Source organism: Onychostoma macrolepis, chromosome 19 (genome assembly GCF_012432095.1).
Source record: "Onychostoma macrolepis isolate SWU-2019 chromosome 19, ASM1243209v1, whole genome shotgun sequence".
Taxonomy (NCBI): Eukaryota; Metazoa; Chordata; class Actinopteri; order Cypriniformes; family Cyprinidae; genus Onychostoma; species Onychostoma macrolepis.
Window position 1 is genome coordinate 29,445,837 of NC_081173.1, and position 19,157 is coordinate 29,464,993.

General features: G+C 36.7%; 1 protein-coding gene across 1 annotated transcript in view; it reads right to left on the minus strand.

Annotated features, from left to right (window-relative positions):
- Positions 1 to 4,019: 4,019 nt before the first annotated feature.
- LOC131526367 (NACHT, LRR and PYD domains-containing protein 12-like) overlaps positions 4,020 to 19,157 on the minus strand; it is an 88,393-nt gene continuing 73,255 nt past the window's right edge. The window contains 4 exon segments of the mRNA XM_058754642.1: positions 4,020 to 4,541; positions 5,848 to 5,987; positions 13,347 to 13,520; positions 13,693 to 13,866. Of these exon segments, the coding sequence (XP_058610625.1) occupies positions 5,975 to 5,987; positions 13,347 to 13,520; positions 13,693 to 13,866 (361 nt within the window). The 3' untranslated portion in view covers positions 4,020 to 4,541; positions 5,848 to 5,974.

Here is a 19,157-nt window from a genome sequence, read left to right on the forward strand (position 1 = left end):
ACGACAAGACAAAATAACAAATTTGTTATAAAAATGAGAGATTTGTCTTGTTAATACGGCTCATTGTCCATTTTAAGTTCTGAAAATAAGGGTTCTTAAAAAAAGACTTTGGATTTAATTAGCGCAGTACCTCTAGTAAAACTGTCCTATAAATTTAATTTTTAAAAAAATTGGTGAAGTAAAATGTGCTAAAAATGTGTATTTCACACTATCAATACACCCTTTATTAAACTTTTGTCGGGTTTAACATGCTTTTGCCATGGACTTGTTTAAAAGGGAGGTTCACGTGGTGGGGAGGTTCTTACTAAACAAAAGAATAGTGAGAATAGTAACAAAAGAATAGGTTGTAATCTACTGTACTTGACCATGTCAAATTCACATTAATTTACACAGAAAATATATCAAAGTCTGGCAAATGTAGGGGAAAAAAATAAAAATAAAAATTCTCTAGTCTACCGAAATTATGTTTTTATATGCTAATTAAAATATATGTAAACTAGATGTCATTTGTTGGTTACCTTATTTGTTTTAGTTGTGGATTGTAGAATGTTGGGATAATTACAAATAATTCACCAATCTGCATCAATAATTAAACAATGTCATTTATTTATTTTTTTATTTTTTATTATATGACCTACAATTCCAACTCCATAATGATATAATAAGTTTATGAAATTCATGTTTCCTTAAGTATGTTTACATTTTTAAAATACTTCAAGAAAGCTTTTTATAGTTACTCAAGGTAACGAGGAAGAGGACAGCAGTTCACCTGACTAATGCTCACTCACCGGTTAGCACACATTCCCAACAAGTTTGTAGATTCTCATGAAGTATTTCTCACCACGTAAATTCCTGTAGAGGCAACTAGAAATATTACTATTACTCTCTTTTTTTTTTTTTTTTTTTTGTGAAAGTTTAAAGAATCTTATGCTCTGGTGTAAAATGGCACACAACAACACTCTAAAAACTCTTTCACTTCTGGCAAAAATTGCCAATCCTGTTTGAAGAGAAAAATCTAAACTAGATTAGAACCTCACTAGTCTTGATCAGTAAACATCTAAAGGCATTGAGATGTTTAATCTCATAAATATTTAGTATTGTTACAAATCGCACCTCTGTGGCTCTCTCCGATCGCCACCGGAGGGCACCTTCATCAGAGTACTAATCTCATTTGGACTACATTACCCACATGCCCCGTGCCCTGGCCTGATTACCTGCGCCAGGTGTTCGTCATTTCCTATCCCTATTTAAACTGTGCTCTTCTCCTCAGCAGATGCGAAGTATTGTTAGCCCTGGCCACAATTCTGAGCGTTTCTTCTGATTCTTTAAATTCCCTGTGTTTTGACCTAAGACTAGTGGTGGGCAAAGCAAGGCTTTGTGAAACACTGAAACAGTCGAAGCAAATGTGTTGAGGCTTCGAAGCAATTCGACACCCGTCTCTACGGTGACACCTAGTGGTCATTTTCAAGTATTGCTCTGAAACGGTTTCGACAGAGAAGCAGTTAGGCGAATATACGAATTATATAACCTATGTTGTGTTCGTTGGTTCGCCAAGTGATTTGGGGGAGTAGTTAGTGTTCATGACTGGAATGCTGTCACCCTGGTTTCGAATCTCGGGTGAAGCAGTAATTCATAAAATTATAAGCATTTAGAATTTGTGCTTTTATTGTTCTGCTATTCTAATGTGTTGAAACATCGGTCTGACATCTGAATGAACTCTTTATGAACAAATGTTATTTTGGTCATGAAAAATGAACATTAATAAAAGACATCAAGCCACAATGTCTGACTTCTTTTTTTCTTTTCCTTTTTTTTTTTTACATATAAAGATTTTTATTTTAAAATATGGATTTTCTAAACAGTTTCTCAACACTTTGTGATCTGAATTAGATGTCATACAATTTATGCCTTGATTAGATGGCCCAGCAGTGTCAATAGCAGGCCTAGGTACAGGGACAATGTTACCATCCTCTGCACCCCCCAAAAGGCCAGGATGAGTGCTCCTCAAATGGCCCATCGTGGATGTTGTATTATTATAGTATAGCTGCCTATCACAATACATACATCTCACTTTATTTTGTGTTTCCAAATGGAAATGCTCCCACACCACAGATGCATGGCATCTCTTGCATGGAGCTTCAATTATTATGTAATCTATCAGTATGAAATAATCTATGTATCAATTAGCCTATGATATCCTATCTCTAACTTGCTCTAACTTATATTAATGTATATGTATGCCTATATGAATGTATCAGTATATTTATCCTAATTAGCCTATCTGTCAATGTCTATAGCCTATATCTATCAATATCTTAATAATAACTTTTCATCTAGCCTAAATATAATTAACAAGATTACACTATAAATATCACTATATCGCAAAATCTTTCTCCTCTCACAAAAACCCACGAAGTGAAGATGCGTTAACTTCACTTTTAGACTTTGTGGGAGTTAGGTTGAGAAAGATGTGCGATTGTGTGATTTGTTCCCGACCCTGTCAATCAAACGCTGATTCGGCAGGTATGCCAAGTCTCGTAACACTTGTGACACGCCCCGATGCTTCGAATCGCCTTAGTCACGTGACATGGGTGTTTCGAATCACGCTTCGGAGCAGTGTTTCGAAACATCTGCGCTTCGGGATCTCGACACTGTGTCGAAACATCAGCTTCGCGTCAGCCATCCCTACCTAAGACTGTTTACTGATCTCTGATTGCCTGCCTCTTGAGCCTGCTTTACCGTCTTTGATTCTCTGCTGCCCACCCCGACCATAGGTATCTGTTCCTGATTTTGGATTGTGTTTGTGGTTCTCTATGCTGTTGTATTGACCCTGCCTGTTTATCACTATTAAAGTATTATCGCAAATGGATCCAGACGTTTCCGACTCTGCATCACAAGTATGCACAATTAAGATTCTTTTGGAATTTTGAAGTATTTACTTTTTTTCAAGTAAAATAATAATAACAACATTAATAAATATAGAAATCCTTTGATTTCATCAGCACACTGAGTTGTTATTTTTCAATGTTTTAAATATTTTTGAACATACAAGTTAAGAAAAGTCTACTGAGCTGTGTGAAGCATTCATGCTCTTTTTTACTAAGAAAATTGAACTCATTCATCAGCAATTGGTTCTACCAAACTCTGATTGTAACATTCTAGCCTAGTGTTATCTTCGTTATCTTCTGTCTCAATGTTTTCTACTTTTAAACTTCCAACAGTTGAGGAAATATGTTCCATTGTACAAAAATCTAAATCTGCCACGTGCCAACTGGATCCATTACCAATGGATTAATCAATGACTCACTTAAAAATGTACTTACTGAATCAGTGTTTTTGAACAAATCTCTTGAATGATTCAAAGACAAATACATTTTTAACAGTCACTTTTCGCCACCTACTGTAGTAACAGTGTAATCAATAAATCTTTATTAGAAGCGTCAAATTCCTTTTAAAAGGTGATTTACTCTATTTTGATCGCTACCGTACACATCAGTGTTTATATCCAATTTATAAACTTTTGTCCCAGTACTTCTGTGATTATCTGAATGTTTGTAACACAGAAACACCATATTGTGTGATTGAAAAGACTGTTTATGAAGCCGTTTTACACATATACATGACAGCTGCTCTCTTTAGGTCAGTGGCAGCGCAACCACAGTGTTCAAATCGCACTTGTTAAAGGTTTAACAGCCAAATTATTGTCATTTAGGAATAAGATCAAGTTGATGTTTGAATCGCGATCACAATCCTTAACAATCTGTTAAATTAAAGTGCTTACATGTTAGCTTTTCACACTTGAAATCGATAGGTGGAATCAAAATTGTCATTTTTGCAACAAGTATCTGATTGCTGACCTTAAGTATCCAATTTCAGAATTGGAATTGATTTTCGGTTCCCAACCCTAGCAAATAAGTACAGTATCACTGCTTGTTTCAAGAGTCAAGGGCTTCTGTCAACTGTTAAAGGTCATCATCCATAGTGGTTTGGATTTAACATCACAAAGGTTTTTTGACAATTTAAAACAGTTATATTATCTCTCTCTAAGCAAATAGTTAGTTCTAAAGTGAATAATGCATTGATTTTTTTTTCTTTTGCACATTTGACTGTGTTTTTAGATATTAGTCTGGCCTTCTCTGGATCAGCTGACGGTGAATAAAGAGCCTCTAAAGACATTCAACAGAATCAGCAGACACAAACCCAAAGTGATCATCACACATGCATGTTTGTGTAACATGTTTGTTTTTGTCAAAACAAAGTCATAAGTGACTATTATACTGGTACCACATTTTACATATTAGCTGTTTGTGACAATCTGTGTATCCGTTGTTCAGTTTTCAACCCATCATAAAATGTGCTTTATGTTGAGTTAATGTCTGGGTCTTAACTGATTTGATAAGGCTTTTAAAAAACAGGTCATTTCTCAATGTCTGTAATCTGATCCAATATGGAAATGCTGCTGTAGTTGTTTGTCTCCAGTGCCAGAAGCTCTGTATGTAGTTTTGAGGCAAGCCTTTCTGTTGAGCCCCTAAACACAAAACCTAGATGGAGAATGAGATGAGATAACTCATAAGTGTCAATGAAGAGTCTCCTCTTCATTTGAATATTTATGTAAATAGATGTTTATGATGTATAATCTTGTACATTATATATGTGGTTATTAAGAACATCTGCATACTTGATCAGAAGAGTGGACTTTGCCCTGAAACTGAATGTTATACTTTGGTTTGGTCAGTCAGGTCTATGATGGACAGTAAATTGTACCTTTTTGTACTATGGTGAAGGTAGACAAGGTCTGAAATTATTCATTTTGTATATCCGGCAAAGAAGGAACCATTCCTTTGTTTCTATTTTGACCTCTAATGGACTGTACACACTTTTATTAATCTGTTCCTGTCTTAAACACATGCAAGATGCATAATGCATGCCTAAATACAGATATTCTACAATTTAATAATTAAATTCTTGAGAATGACATTTTTAATATATAGAAGCTTTACAGGGTGTAATAAGCAGTGGTGGCTGATGGAAAATTTTCGACGAATTTTAGCAAACAACATCTTATGCCCATATGTACATAAATACCACTGAGCTTCGCAAACTCGTATATAAACACTTATCAGACATACGACCATAATGAAATGTGCTTGTGAAAAAAGCTATTAGTGCAGAGAGTGCACATACACAGTTTGTTTCATATTAATAATGGACTTGCGCATGCCTAATGTACAATCCTGTATGCAATCCTGATTTTAGCAATGGCTCGTTTAGGTCGACAAAGAAATCGCCCATTTCTGACAAGATTTGAGGACGCTGATTGGCTAAATTTTATGTCATGTCTTGAACATGTTCACAGCAATTGACTAAACTAGTACATAAACCTGCCTCCTGTGGGTGATTTCTCGAGTGCCCCAGAGCTGAACTTGAGACATGCTGACAGGCAGAGGGGACATATTTGAAAAATAATAGGGATGCATAATATATTGGCTACCATCAGTACTTGCTTTTTAAAAAAAAATTTTAATAAGCCTTAATCTGACTAAACCGATGATGAAAGCCTATGTCATAGCTTTTTCTCTCTTTTTTTGACCAATATACTATTTTATCAATGACAATTATGTAAATAGGTATAAATATATATTTTTCTACTATGTGCTTGTAATGGAATAATGTGTAATAAAGTAGTATACTACAAAGCTACTTGTAAAATAAATAAATGGAGATAAAATACTGATTTAAGATTTTTTTACCGTGTTAAAAGAAAGAGCAATATCCCATACACTACTGATCATAAATGCGTGATGAAAGAGTGGTTTTGGGAGAAATTACAATCAGAGGTGATCTCACCTGTCTAAACTGGTTTTGGTTGTCTATCCTCCACTATGACTCCTCAAACCTCATCTCCTTCACTCTCCTGTATGGTGGCGACTCTACCATGCCAAGCAGTCAGTCCAGTCATCCAAAAGTCCAAAACTTAACCTGTTGCCCTGAGATAGAGTACATCCATTACAAGACAGTAGCCGCTTTTCCACTGTAGGGCCAGTGCGAGCCAGTGCTTTAAACGGGCCAGGCAGGGCTAATAGCCTCAGACCTGTAGCACCGAGCCCAAAATCACGATGCGTTTTCACGGTCAGGCCATAAGCTCCGCTGTGCTTCACTAAAACCCGCCCTTTACACGCCTCTCTGGAACAATGTCACGCAACCCATCATTTCATCAACAAAGAGAAGTTATCAGAAAACTAATCAGAAATAAGTCACTGGAAATATAGCGCGATCACAAAATGAACATGATAAAAGCGGCTGTTTGTTTGCATGTTTTGTTAGATTTAAATCCAAACGCATCGATGTTTTACAATAGCCTATTAAGTGATACATTGATCATAATGAATTAATTTATCAGGATTGAAAATTACTCACACAGAAATAAAGCAATGTTGGCCCGCTTTGGCCCAAGGTTTTCGTTGGGCCAGAAAACCCCGGCCGTTGGCCCTGAGGAAGCACCGACGAGGCACGATCAAGCCCCGGAAGTGACAGTGGAAACGCGACTGGCCCTGGCACGCACTAGCACGCCCGCTTTTGGCCCGACAGTGGAAACACGGCTAGTGATGCTTTGATATATACCATCTGTTACGGAGCGAATGTGACGTGAGACGTGCAGATCCATATGCAAAGCTTTTATTAAAGACGTGGTCAAAAATGGGCACGGGTCAGACAATGGCAACAGGCATATAGAAGACAAGACAAAAAGAGTAGTCCGATAAACAGGCGTGAGTTGATCGAAGGCAAACGTAATCCAGAGGGCAAGGCAAACGGGTAATCCATAAACAAGCACTAGTCCAGGCAAGGAACAGACAGAGTCCAAACGACAAGACGAGAAAATAATCCAAGACAGGCTAGAGTTCCAGGGCAGGCAGCAGATAGACAGGACGAGAAAAACCAGGTAAGGATCAAGACACGGGTAAACAGACTATGAACAAGACTTAACTAGACTCCGGAAACTCGGGATGGCTCCAAAATTATTACATAATTAAATTATTATATTGACCATAGGCTACCGGACTGTAGGTTGTTGCACGTGATGTAAACGACATTCGAATTAAGTTTATCATGAATAAATGTTACATAAAGTACATAAAATAAACCTACATGAAAACATTTTTATACATCCCCACAGTCTTGCTAGCTGTGTGTCCATTAACTGATCATCTTTTTCCGTAATATTTGTATATTATTATCATCATTATTATTATTAGCCTATTATATTTTTATATTAGTTTTTTCCCTTCATTTCGATCTCTTTACATAATGTTCTGACTAGTTTTGTAAATAGCCTAAGCCTACAGTAAATGCTCGACATGCCATTTATGCTGACTGGAATTTATAGCCTATTGGAAATGCAGTTTAAAGGTTAAATTTAACATATTTCATTTTATTTCTGCGAATTAATAATTATTAATATTATAGCCTACTGCCTTGTGTTTCGTTGAGGAATGAATCATTCACGTAGTTTCATTTGTAAATGAAAACACAACACGCTCATTTATCATATCGCACGGGCATAAATAGCCTACAATCATAAAGTATTGGCATAATTGTCAGGCGTTTACAGTATTTGCAAAATAAATGATAGCAAATACTAGCATAATTATACAGAACGTTAATTAGGTAAAGCGATAAACAAATTGAAAGGGAAAATAATAAAATATTATATTTATATGAAATAAATATAAAAAATATGCCCTAACAAGTTAATATAGCCTAATAATAATAATAAAAAATACATATATACAAATATTAAATGAAATGTTTAATGTTAATAAAAATGTTTTATCCATCTCTGATAATCTCAGGTTGCAATGGTCACGTAGGTTTGTTTATGCATTAAACTTGTGGCCATGAGAAAAATATTTTGTTCCCACAACATAAGAAGTCGTGGCCACGAGAAATGGATATTGCAGTACCCCCCCAAATGACTTGAGAGGCCCCCCTGTAAATGATAATGAGTGAATTATTATTGAGAACAAAAAAATATATATATTTTACTGATCTAGCTTTAAACATCGCCAAACAAATCATCTAGCTCAAAGGACCACTAATCTCTACAACGGTAACTTAATAGAAAGCTAATAACTTTTTGTTCCCACCCACCTATTTTTATGCACATTTTGGGGTATCGCATAAAAAACACTGGATGGAAACGCCAAGGTGCGCAAATGTTTTATGCGATATTCCAATTTTGTGCGTAAGTTTGGATAACTTTGGATGGAAACATACTGGCGTAGCGGACGGGCACGCACTGCGCATAACATACTGTTTTATTCAGTTTTCTCCCAGAACGATGACCTGAGTTACTATTGCAATTCTCGATTGCAGGAATGACATACATTTTTCACAATCACGACAAAAAACAAAACAAATACTGCCCTAAACTCAATAGCGGAAAGGCAGCGTTATCCTGCAAATATGGCGGATAAACAAAGCAGTTTCCCAGAACTCAACGCGGTTACATCACATTCTCATTCTATCAAAATTGGGTTTTTCATGTTCCAAAGGCTGTAGTACATTTGTAATTACAAGACTGACTCACTACAGGTGAAACTTTGTCAACATCACCTTTACTGTACATACAGTACATAATTATTCTTGGAAAAAAATACTGTAATTCACCAAAAGGGTTTTTTCATGTTCCGAAGGCTGTAGTTACAAGAATGATTTACTACAGGTGAACTTTTGCCCATTTCTTTCTTATTGTACGCACAGTACATAATTATTCTTAGAAAACAATTACTGAGATTCACCAAAAGTGTTTTTTTTTTTTATGTTCCAAAGGTTGCAGTGCATTCGTAGTGACCAGACTGACTTATTACAGGTGAAATTTTGACAGTAACACCCTTACTGTATTTACAGCACACAACCATTTTCATTAAAAACTAATTCACCCAAATTTTTTTTTTTCATGTTCTAAAGGTTGTAGTACGCTCCTAGTGGCCTTGGATTCTACAGCAGATTGTTTATATTTATATTTATGTATGTATGCACAGTAAGGAAGATATTGGCAAAATTTCACCTGTAGTAAGTCCATCTTGTAACTACAAACGTACTACAACCTTTGGAAAATGAAAAAACCCTTTTGGTGAATTACAGTAATTGCTTTCTAAAAATATTTGTGTACTGTACATATAGTAAGGGAGATATTGGCAAAATTTCACCTTTAGTAAGTCAGTCTTGTAACTACAAATGTTCTACAATCTTTGGAACATAAAAGCCCATTTTGGTGAATTACAGTAATTGTTTTCTAAGAATAATTATTTACTGTACGTACAGTAATGAATAAATTGGCAAAATTTCACCTGTAGTAAATCAGTCTCGTAACTACAAACAGCTACAGCACGTCAAAGCTTTCTCCGGTTTAAATTTGCTGCTACAATACACTAAGGCGGTTTTTAAATAATATTTTCATGTCGATATAAAGTTGTTGCATAAAACTAATCATGGTAGTGGTATCTTTGTAGGACTGTCGACTCTATAGAACAGTGGCACGCGAAAACGAATGTCCGGCGAATATCGAACCTAAAACTAACTTTACCGTGCAGCTAAATGGCGCAGATAAAACTCAAAATCTACTTTCGCTTTCATTTTGGCAGTTACACGTTTGCCCATCCTGACTGAAGAAGTAAATCACCGCGGTCAAGCCAGCCGCAGTTCAGAAAAACACAGTCAAACCAGCCGCGATTGGAATTATGTTGCGCGCGTATTACTATGATTATGGTAATTGCAGGACTAACACAGAGGGAACGCGCTTTCAGAGCGCTTTTCATTCTAGACACACTGGCGCCACCAGGGGGTGGCCACCCCACTGGCCAGTATAAATTTTAGTAGCATCAGTTATGCATTTCGTCCCTGATGCACAGCCAGGCAGGCAAGCCGCTCTAGACCTTCGATCGCACACAGTAGCCAGCCCTCTCCCCCGCCCCTCCGTCCATGCCGCTGTTACTTCTTTAGTAAAAGAAGACGGGGAATTATGTGTCGTGACATGTGCTTTTTAAGTGCCAAATGGTTACAGTATACTGTTACAGCAGCTTTTTGATGTGTCTTTGACACGTTTTGACAAGAGTTACCTAGCTAACGTCGTTAGCTGGTGCATGTATATGTTATGTCAATTTTCAGACAATGAAGAGAAAGTCCACAGACATCTTATCTTATTTTAAGAAGAAAAGTACAGGAGGAGTGAAAGAGATGGCAGGGGAGCAACAGAGGCTTAGTAATAGTGAGGAGGAGGAGGAGAAGGAGGAGGATAGAGGAGAGGAACAGACAGAGCAGCATGACAAGGATACACAGCCAGCATTAGTGACAGAACACAATGACGAGGAAAAACAGACAGCAGCAGCCCAGGGTCAGGGACAGTCAGCACCATTGGTCACAGAAGCGTGGCAGGACACGGCAAAATCAGGTGTTAGACGTGTTCCTGGACCAACAGGTGAAGTTACAATCGCGTGGCCCTAATAATGAAATTGATGGCTAGCCTAGATAGTAACATCATCTGGAGAAATGTATGTTTTGTTTAGTGTGTTTCCATTAAATTACAAATCATGACATAATCACTTAAAGCTTTTTGATTGCTTTTTTTATAGCCCTCTAAAATGTAATAATGTACCATTTCTTGAAAACGCTGCAGTAAAATGGTATCATATCAGGTGTGCATATAGTATAGGACGTCCCATATAAAAACTGACCATTCATTTATTGTACTTATTTGAAATGGGCTCTTTATAGCTCTCTAAAATGTAATAATGCACCTTATCTTGAAAAAGCTGCAGTAAAATGGTTTCATATGAGGTGTGCATATAGTATGGGACGTCCCATATAAGAACTGACTATTCTTTTCTTCTACTTATTAGAAATGGGGTCTTAATACCCCTCCAAATCGATTAATGTCCCATATCTCCTTTTCTACGAATCTTGCAATGATTTGAAAGGTAAAGAATATAATAGGCTTAAAACAGAAACGTCAAACAGACCAATAAAAACACAAATATTAAAGCAGATGTTCAAAAAAAAAAAATCCGGAAAATGTCATTATATATCTCAATTCTGGGTGTCTAGAATGAAAAGCGCTCTGAAAGCGCGTTCCCTGTGTTAGTCCTGCAATTACCATAATCATAGTAATACGCGCGCAACATAATTCCAATCGCGGCTGGTTTGACTGTGTTTTTCTGAACTGCGGCTGGCTTGACCGCGGTGGAAAATCCGGCTACCATCTCTTTAATAGACAGATCGGTTGTGGGAGTTATGTTGGGCGAAGGCTTTGTGAGCTTAAACTGATCGAATAAATCATGACATCGTGTAACACCGTGACAGAGTCCTGGAACAAAACATCAACTGCAAGAAAGAGAAACTATCACAACTATCGGCAACAGAGAAGCTCAGAGGAGCAGGAGTCAGCTGAGGACACATGGGGGCGCTGTTATACAACAAAACAAATCAGCATTAAAATAGTACAGGTAAGAAACAGTTGGTCTCCACAGAAACAGTGGAGCTGATGGTCATGGAATAAAATATTTTATTCAAGTTTTTTGTTATTTCAGGCATTCTTCAGTAGCTTCAACTCTGTTTGAGAGCACAAAACTGCAGAAACAGGCTAATGATTTAACTGGATAGAAAGATGTGTGATAGTGAAGGTTGTTCTTACTGTTATAACCCAGTTATATGGTGTCTGGGTTTGAAGAAACACATGAGCAAATGAACATTATCAAAACTAGACAGTCAAACTGAACATTTAAATCCTGATGAAACAAACAAAACAGACAATAACCTATATCATCTTTTTTATCATTTCCCTTTTCTGCATTTAATCATGTAGGCCAGTTCAGAGAGATCACACTTATTTATTTCTTCTCAGTATGCAGAAAGATCACATAAACCCTAACTATGTTTCCTGCTAGTAAAATCAAAAGCCAACACACAAAAAACACACACAACTCTGTATAGCTATCTTTGTGAGGAGATTTATTGACACAATGCAATCTCTGGCTCCTTACCCTAACCCTACCCATCAGAACTAACTTAAGTGCCTCCCCCAAACCCTTACCCTGGACCTACCCTTTACCCAGTTATAACCTGACCCCTAACACAAAGTCTTGACCCTCAAACAGGCTTTTAAAGGGGTCTCAGAAAGTGAGGACCGGCCAAAACGTCCTCACTTTACAAATTTGTCCTCACTCTGATGGTCTAAAACTCAAACCGGCCCTCACAAAGATACACACACACACACACACACACACACACACACACACACACACTTAGATAAGCCAGAGCTGCCAGTGGCACAGGCCTTAATGTGAAGGTAGAGGAGGATTGGATTCTATTAAACACCGACAAATACTAGAACCTAGTATAAAACAGTCAGTGGGGTTTTCACAGTCCCAAGACTTCAATATTAAAGTTCTGGAGAACATACTAAGTACTAGAATATTATACATTTGCTGAATTAAATCTGGGTGTACTCATTTCTGCAATCCTTCATTTAAACAAAATTGGCTTTATCTTACACTTTATCTTATACTTATCTTACAGAAAATATTGGCATATATTTTGCTGTTTTTATTAATTGTCAGGAAATTACTTGTCTTTGAAAGTTTTGGTTCAATATACTTACCTGTTGATCCAAAATAGCCTTAAACCTATACACATTGTTTTTTTGTTTTTTTTATTTAGTAACTTTCAGGAGGGTGTACTCATTTTTGCAACACAACATTTTATCACTTTGATAAGAAAATCTTATTTTGCTGAATAAATTTGACATTCTTCTTTGGTAATTGATCAAGCAGGTTTGTTGGAACATTATATCTCCAAAGAACCCTAACATGCCAAAGTAAAGAGCAATTGTTGAATTTGTTAAGTTTTAGAGGGGGTGTACTCATTTATGCTGTGCACTGTATATACTCTTTTAGGAAATACATACATTTGTGTATGAACTTACAAGCTCTTTCCATATCTTTACAGTCAATGTTACCCTGTCTCAAGTTACAAAAAAAAACGGGATGTACACCGCCATGTAAAATGGGGTCTGGGGAAGTCAGTGTGCACCTAATGCCACAATGTCATAATTTTTGTCATGAACAACCAAGAGAACTTGCGGACAAGTCGAGAATGTTTTAGAAGGCATAGGATTTTTTGAAGATACTATACTATTTTGAGATGATATGCTAACATGACAAAAAGTTTGGAAAGAATGAAAAAAACTTTAGAACAACTTCCTCTCCAGTTTACATTTTGGTTTTAATTTTGTTCATACTGACAATAGGAGGAAAATGGAGGCAGATGTTGAGACATTAATTAAATCTTACCACAGTGTTTCCAGTTTGCAGTGAGGATCTTTCAGTCCAGCAGAGAGCAGATTCACTCCTGATGCTTGTAGATTATTTCCAGTCAGATTTAGTTCTCTCAGGTGTGAGGAGATTGATCTCAAATCTGAAGCCACAGCAACAAAACCTTCATCTGTGATGCCATACCACCTCAACCTATAAAGAACAATAACACTCTTTACTGTCTCAGTTCAGGATCTACAGCTCAGATAAGCAGAAACTTAGACATAAAGAAAGACTTACTCCAAGACATGATTAACATGATTTAAATAGTGTGTGTGTGTGTGTGTGTGTGTTTGTGTTTGTGATTCTCAGAGAGATTATTTACCCCAGTTTTGCCAGTTTACATTGAGGCTCCTTCAGTAGATCCGAGAGCAGCTTCACTCCTGATGCTCCTGGTTTATTTCCAGACAGATTCAGTTCACTCAGGTGTGAGGGGTTTGATCTCAGAGCTGAAGCCAGAGCAGCACAACCTTCATCTGTGACTCCACAATAACTCAACCTGTAGAGAACAATGACACTCTTCAGTCTCTCAGTTTAGGATCTACAGCTCAGATAAGCAGGAACTTCACATTCAGAAAGGGAGACTTAATAGCAGAATGGCTTATGGTCTGTCTGAATACTCTTTTCTGTACTCTGTTTATAATGTGTACAACTACATCATGTGCTACATCAGTGAACACTTTAATTAAAAATTAAATCAACGTAACAATAGTAATATAATATTGTTGTGTTCAATTTATGAATGTTCTTAAACATTCAAATATTTTCAACTCAAATGTTTCATGTCCACAAAATGATGTGTAATTTTTTACTGCTAAATTCTGAAAAAGCAGAGGTGTTAATTATCGGACCTAAAAACCCCACATGTAATAACCTAGAACACTATCTAACACTTGACGGCTGCTCTGTCAATTCTTCTTCATCAGTTAGGAACCTATGTGTGCTGTTTGATAGCAATCTTTCATCTGAAAGCCATGTTTCTAGCATCTGTAAAACTGTGTTTTTCCATCTCAAAAACACATCTAAATTGCAACCTATGCTCTCAACGTCAAATGCAGAAATGTTAATTCATGCGTTTATGACCTCAAGGTTAGACTATTGTAATGCTTTATTGGGTGGTTGTTCTGCATGCTTGATCAACAAACTACAGTTGGTCCAAAATGCAGCAGCTAGAGTCCTTACTAAAACCAGGAAGTATGACCATATTAGCCCGGTTCTGTCAACACTGCGCTGGCTCCCTATCAAACATCGGATAGATTTAAAAATGTTGTTAACTACTTATAAAGCCCTGAATGGGTTAGCTCCTCAGTACTTGAGCGAGCTCTTATCGCATTATAGTCCTCCACATCCACTGCGTTCTCAAAACTCTGGCCGTTTGATAATACCTAGAATATCAAAATAAACTGTGGGCAGCAGATCTTTTTCCTATTTAGCACCCAAACTCTGGAACAATCTACCTAACACTGTTCGGGAGGCAGACACACTCTGTCAGTTTAAATCTAGATTAAAGACCCATCTCTTTAGCCTGGCTTACACATAACACACTAATAGGCTTCTATTATTCAAATGCGTTAAAGGATTGTTAGGCTGCATTAATTAGATTAACCGGAACCGGGAACACTCCCCATAACACATGATGTACTCGTTACATAGTAAGTAGAATGGCATCTACGCTAATATTTGCCTGTTTCTTTCCTATTCTGTTTCTCAGTCCGTATCCGATTCGATGGTGGATCAGCACCAGAGGTGGGTAGACCAGGGGCTAAAGAGTAAAAGTTCTGCCATATTTTTGTTCCACCCACGAACTCAGCAGCTGATTTCACCAGAGGAGGAACCAAGTCATTCCTTGTCTCAAGTCAAATCCCAAGTCCTCAAAGAGTTAAAGTTAATGAGATAATTAAGTGACTAATTAAATGATGATTGAGCATTAGTGATGAACACCTGATGTTAACAATCAACATCACTGAAGAAAAGAGAAAAACAAGAACTACAACTGACTTCAGCCACAGCTTTGGATGAAATTAACTGGAGAAAAAAAGCAAAAAAACATTGCCACCATAATTGTGGTCAGTGTTTGCTTTAGTTGGGCTCTTGAGCCTTTTAGTAATTCAAAGAAATTTGCTTCTAAACAATTGCAATATTGTTTTACAGCAAACATTTGTGCAATGCTGAATCAAACCTTGAAGCAGCAGGTTAGCTTATGCTTTCAGATTGTAACTCATGATGAGTGAACATTCTTGGTTTAAATCTCTCTGGTTTATTAAATACATTTAATTGTTACAGAACTGAAAAAAAAGCATATTAAGCAAATGCCACCATAATGCTTTGGGTGGAAAAAAAATTATGGCAGGACTTTTACTCTTTGGCCCCTGGACTACCCACCTCTGATCAGCACCAAGAAATGATGTCTACAGTCCTGATCTTCAGCGGAGACCAGGACACCTAGATGAGCCCCAGAGACATATCCCCAGTGAAGACCTCGATTAAAATACAATAAAACTAAAAATATAATAAAATACTTAACTACATAATACTATTATTGTTAGAAATTACAACAAAATAGAAATAGAAATATAAACCTTTGAACTGCGGGTTTCGTCTGGCCAGAGGAGAATTGGCCCCCCGACTGAGCCTGGTTTCTCCCAAGGTTTTTTTCTCCATTCTGTCAAAGAGGGAGTTTTGGTTCCTTGCCGCTGTCGCCTCTGGCTTGCTCAGTTGGGGACACTTAAATTCCAGCGATTATCGCTGATTTGATTGCATAGATATTATTTAAACTAAACTGAACTAGACAATGACATTCTGAATTCAGTAATGAAATGCCTTTAACTGAAAATTGAGTGTTTAATCTTATCATTATACATTACTGACACGCTATCCTCCAATTTGATACTGTTAAGTGCTTGACACAATGTGTATTGTTAAAAGCGCTATATAAATAAAGGTGACTTGACTTGACAAAATGATGTTTTATTAACAAAGTTCGGGAGGAGCACGTCAGATACTTAGCCTAATTAACACAAGAGGAACGCACTCAAGTTAATCAACGCATAGGTATAAATACAGCTGACATAAATCTATCCATTGACGGTTAATCAGCATCCCTCCATCGCCCCTTCTCCACTCTTGAGTTCTTACCACTTGAGTTCTTACCACACTTATACAGGGGGTACTCTGGGTTCGGGCCATTCTCAAGCTCAGGGCCCTTCCCCAGACAGCTCGCCAATTACATATTACTATACTCGCCAAATACGCATTATCCAGCTAATTATATGTAAGTGTGAACTCGTGAAATTACTCATATAGTGAAAAGCTGTGTAGTAAGTGTTATGACTAAATTATCCCTTAAATGGACGTCTTGCTTGAGCTTGTTCATTAGCCTTGGTTTGGTTGCTTGCTGGCACTGAGTTTTTTGATAAATTATTTAAACTCAAATCAATATTTTGTCTCCAATTATTTACTTATGTGGCAAGTAGGTCAATACACATCCGGATGGTTTTAATCAGAAATAACCCTGATCAGGACCCGACTCAAAACAGATGGTGTCTTGTATCACACTGAATGACCAGTGCACTCTTCGACCTTAACCCTCTGGGGTCTGAGGTCATTTTGGGGCCCTTGAGATGTTTTGACATGCCCTGATATTTGTGCTTATTTCAGCTACTTAAAACATACTATTGACCAACATGTAATTTTTTTTTGTATTCAGCACAAACTGTGCTACAATAATATGTGACCAAGATGGATGTACATGTTTGCATTTTTTAGAAAAAAAATATTATGCGTGGTTAGTAAGTTTTGGGAAAAAAAATGTAGCTGAAATAAGGCTATAAAACCCACACTAAATAGTCCTGAACAAGACTTTTGAGTAATCAGTCTTGTAGGCTAGAATATTTACTTCAAAATTATGTGAAAATCATTCTGCTTACTCATTCACAGAAAACAATATATTGATTTAAAATTTTCAAGACATGTTTTGTGGTCGAGGGTCTATATGCGAGGGAGTGGCAATGGCCATGAATATTAAGTGAGTCTCACCTGAGAGACAAAGGGCCCTCCCCTAATGGCCCCTAATGGCCCATCAGTGTGACTGTGACTGTGAGGCAGGTAAGAGAGAATGTGAGGAGATTGAAAAAAAGGGTTTTTTAAATTATTTGTATTTTATTTACAACACAGTATAATCAAAACATACATAATGAAGGTCAAAGACACATTATTGTGCACACTGATCTTGGTGTGTTGCAATAGAGCAGTATTCTTTAGTAATATGCTATTTACACAGTGCAAATAGCTTTAGATTCTATTTATTCTATGTTAAAATAGCAGGATCTTGCTAATTACTTATTGCAAATATTGAATAAAAGGGTTGTGGCGAAAAACATTATTAGAGAAAAACATTACTTATTGCAAATAGTGGCAATTATCTGCACCTCTGCATTGTAATACATAATAAAATAGTATGCAATAACTTATTGAGTGTAATTTTTTTATTTTATTTCAAATTATTAAATGGATGCCACCTTATTGGGACAAAAGCTCTCCCTACACCTACCCTAACCCTACCCGATACTTTGTTCAACTTTTTGATTATGTCCTTCATTTGTATTAAAAAATAAATGCTTTTGTGATGTGATTTGAAATTTAAAAAGGGAGAAAAAAAAAGTTAGCCAAAAGGCAGATTCGAACCCCGGTCAATCGTGTCAAAAGAACGGTAGCACATGCTTTATCATCTGCGCTACTAAATCTGACGTTTGATGACCATCTTTTGCAAATTTGACTATCCCAGTCATACGTTTGTGGGTGGACTTAGCGTAAATAGCCTCTGCTAACAACATGGCTATTTGCACTTAAATAGACACTCTGATTTTTTTTTTTATATTCCCAACAATTAAACAGTTGCCCACAGAAAAAAACAGGGGGTGCTGCAGCACCCTCAGCACCCCCACTTCCTGTGCCCCTGCTTCTTTCCCTGGGATTCAAGAAGAAAAAAACATAATCAGTAGAAAAGGAGCTTGTTTTAACATAGAATATCAGTGTAGTTGAACATCTGATGTTGGTACAGCGCTCTCAGAGGAAAACAGTTTGAAGAGACATCAGGATACATCTGGTGCTGGTATCTGATTCAATAAAATACAAACAAAAAAAACAAAACATTTGTGAGCATGTTAATATCAGGAACATCTGTATGTGTATATGTATATATATATATATATATATATATACACATAGGTTTTGTAGCCATAGACTCACACATGCTTTGTACTATCATAAAAAAGAGAAAGAAATCTTATATCTGAGAAACTAATTATTGTTTAGCACGTTATTAAAATCTATTTCTGTACAGAGTAGGCTATTAATAATAAACATGTACTAAACATACTTAGACTCGTAGCATTCATCATGTTACAGTGTACACTTATATTACTTTTATTGTTTTATATAGAGCATGAAAACATTATCGCGCCGTAAGAAATTTAAATACAGTGAATTGCCCCTCATATTAAAAATGTTTTACACGATTTCAAACATTGTAGTCAGGAATTATAGTTTGGGAAAAACTCAACTATGATTTTGTAGTCATATAGTCTAGTATGTATGATTTTATAGTAGCCTATGATACAAGGGCGTAACCATGGTATAGATATTGGGGGGGTCCAAATGTGTAACACACGCTTTACCATCTGCGCCAATGAATCTAACGAATGATAATGGTTTTTGCTAATTTGACTATCCCAATAATACGTTTGTGGGTGGAATTAGTGCAAATAGCCTCTGTCAACAACATGGATATTA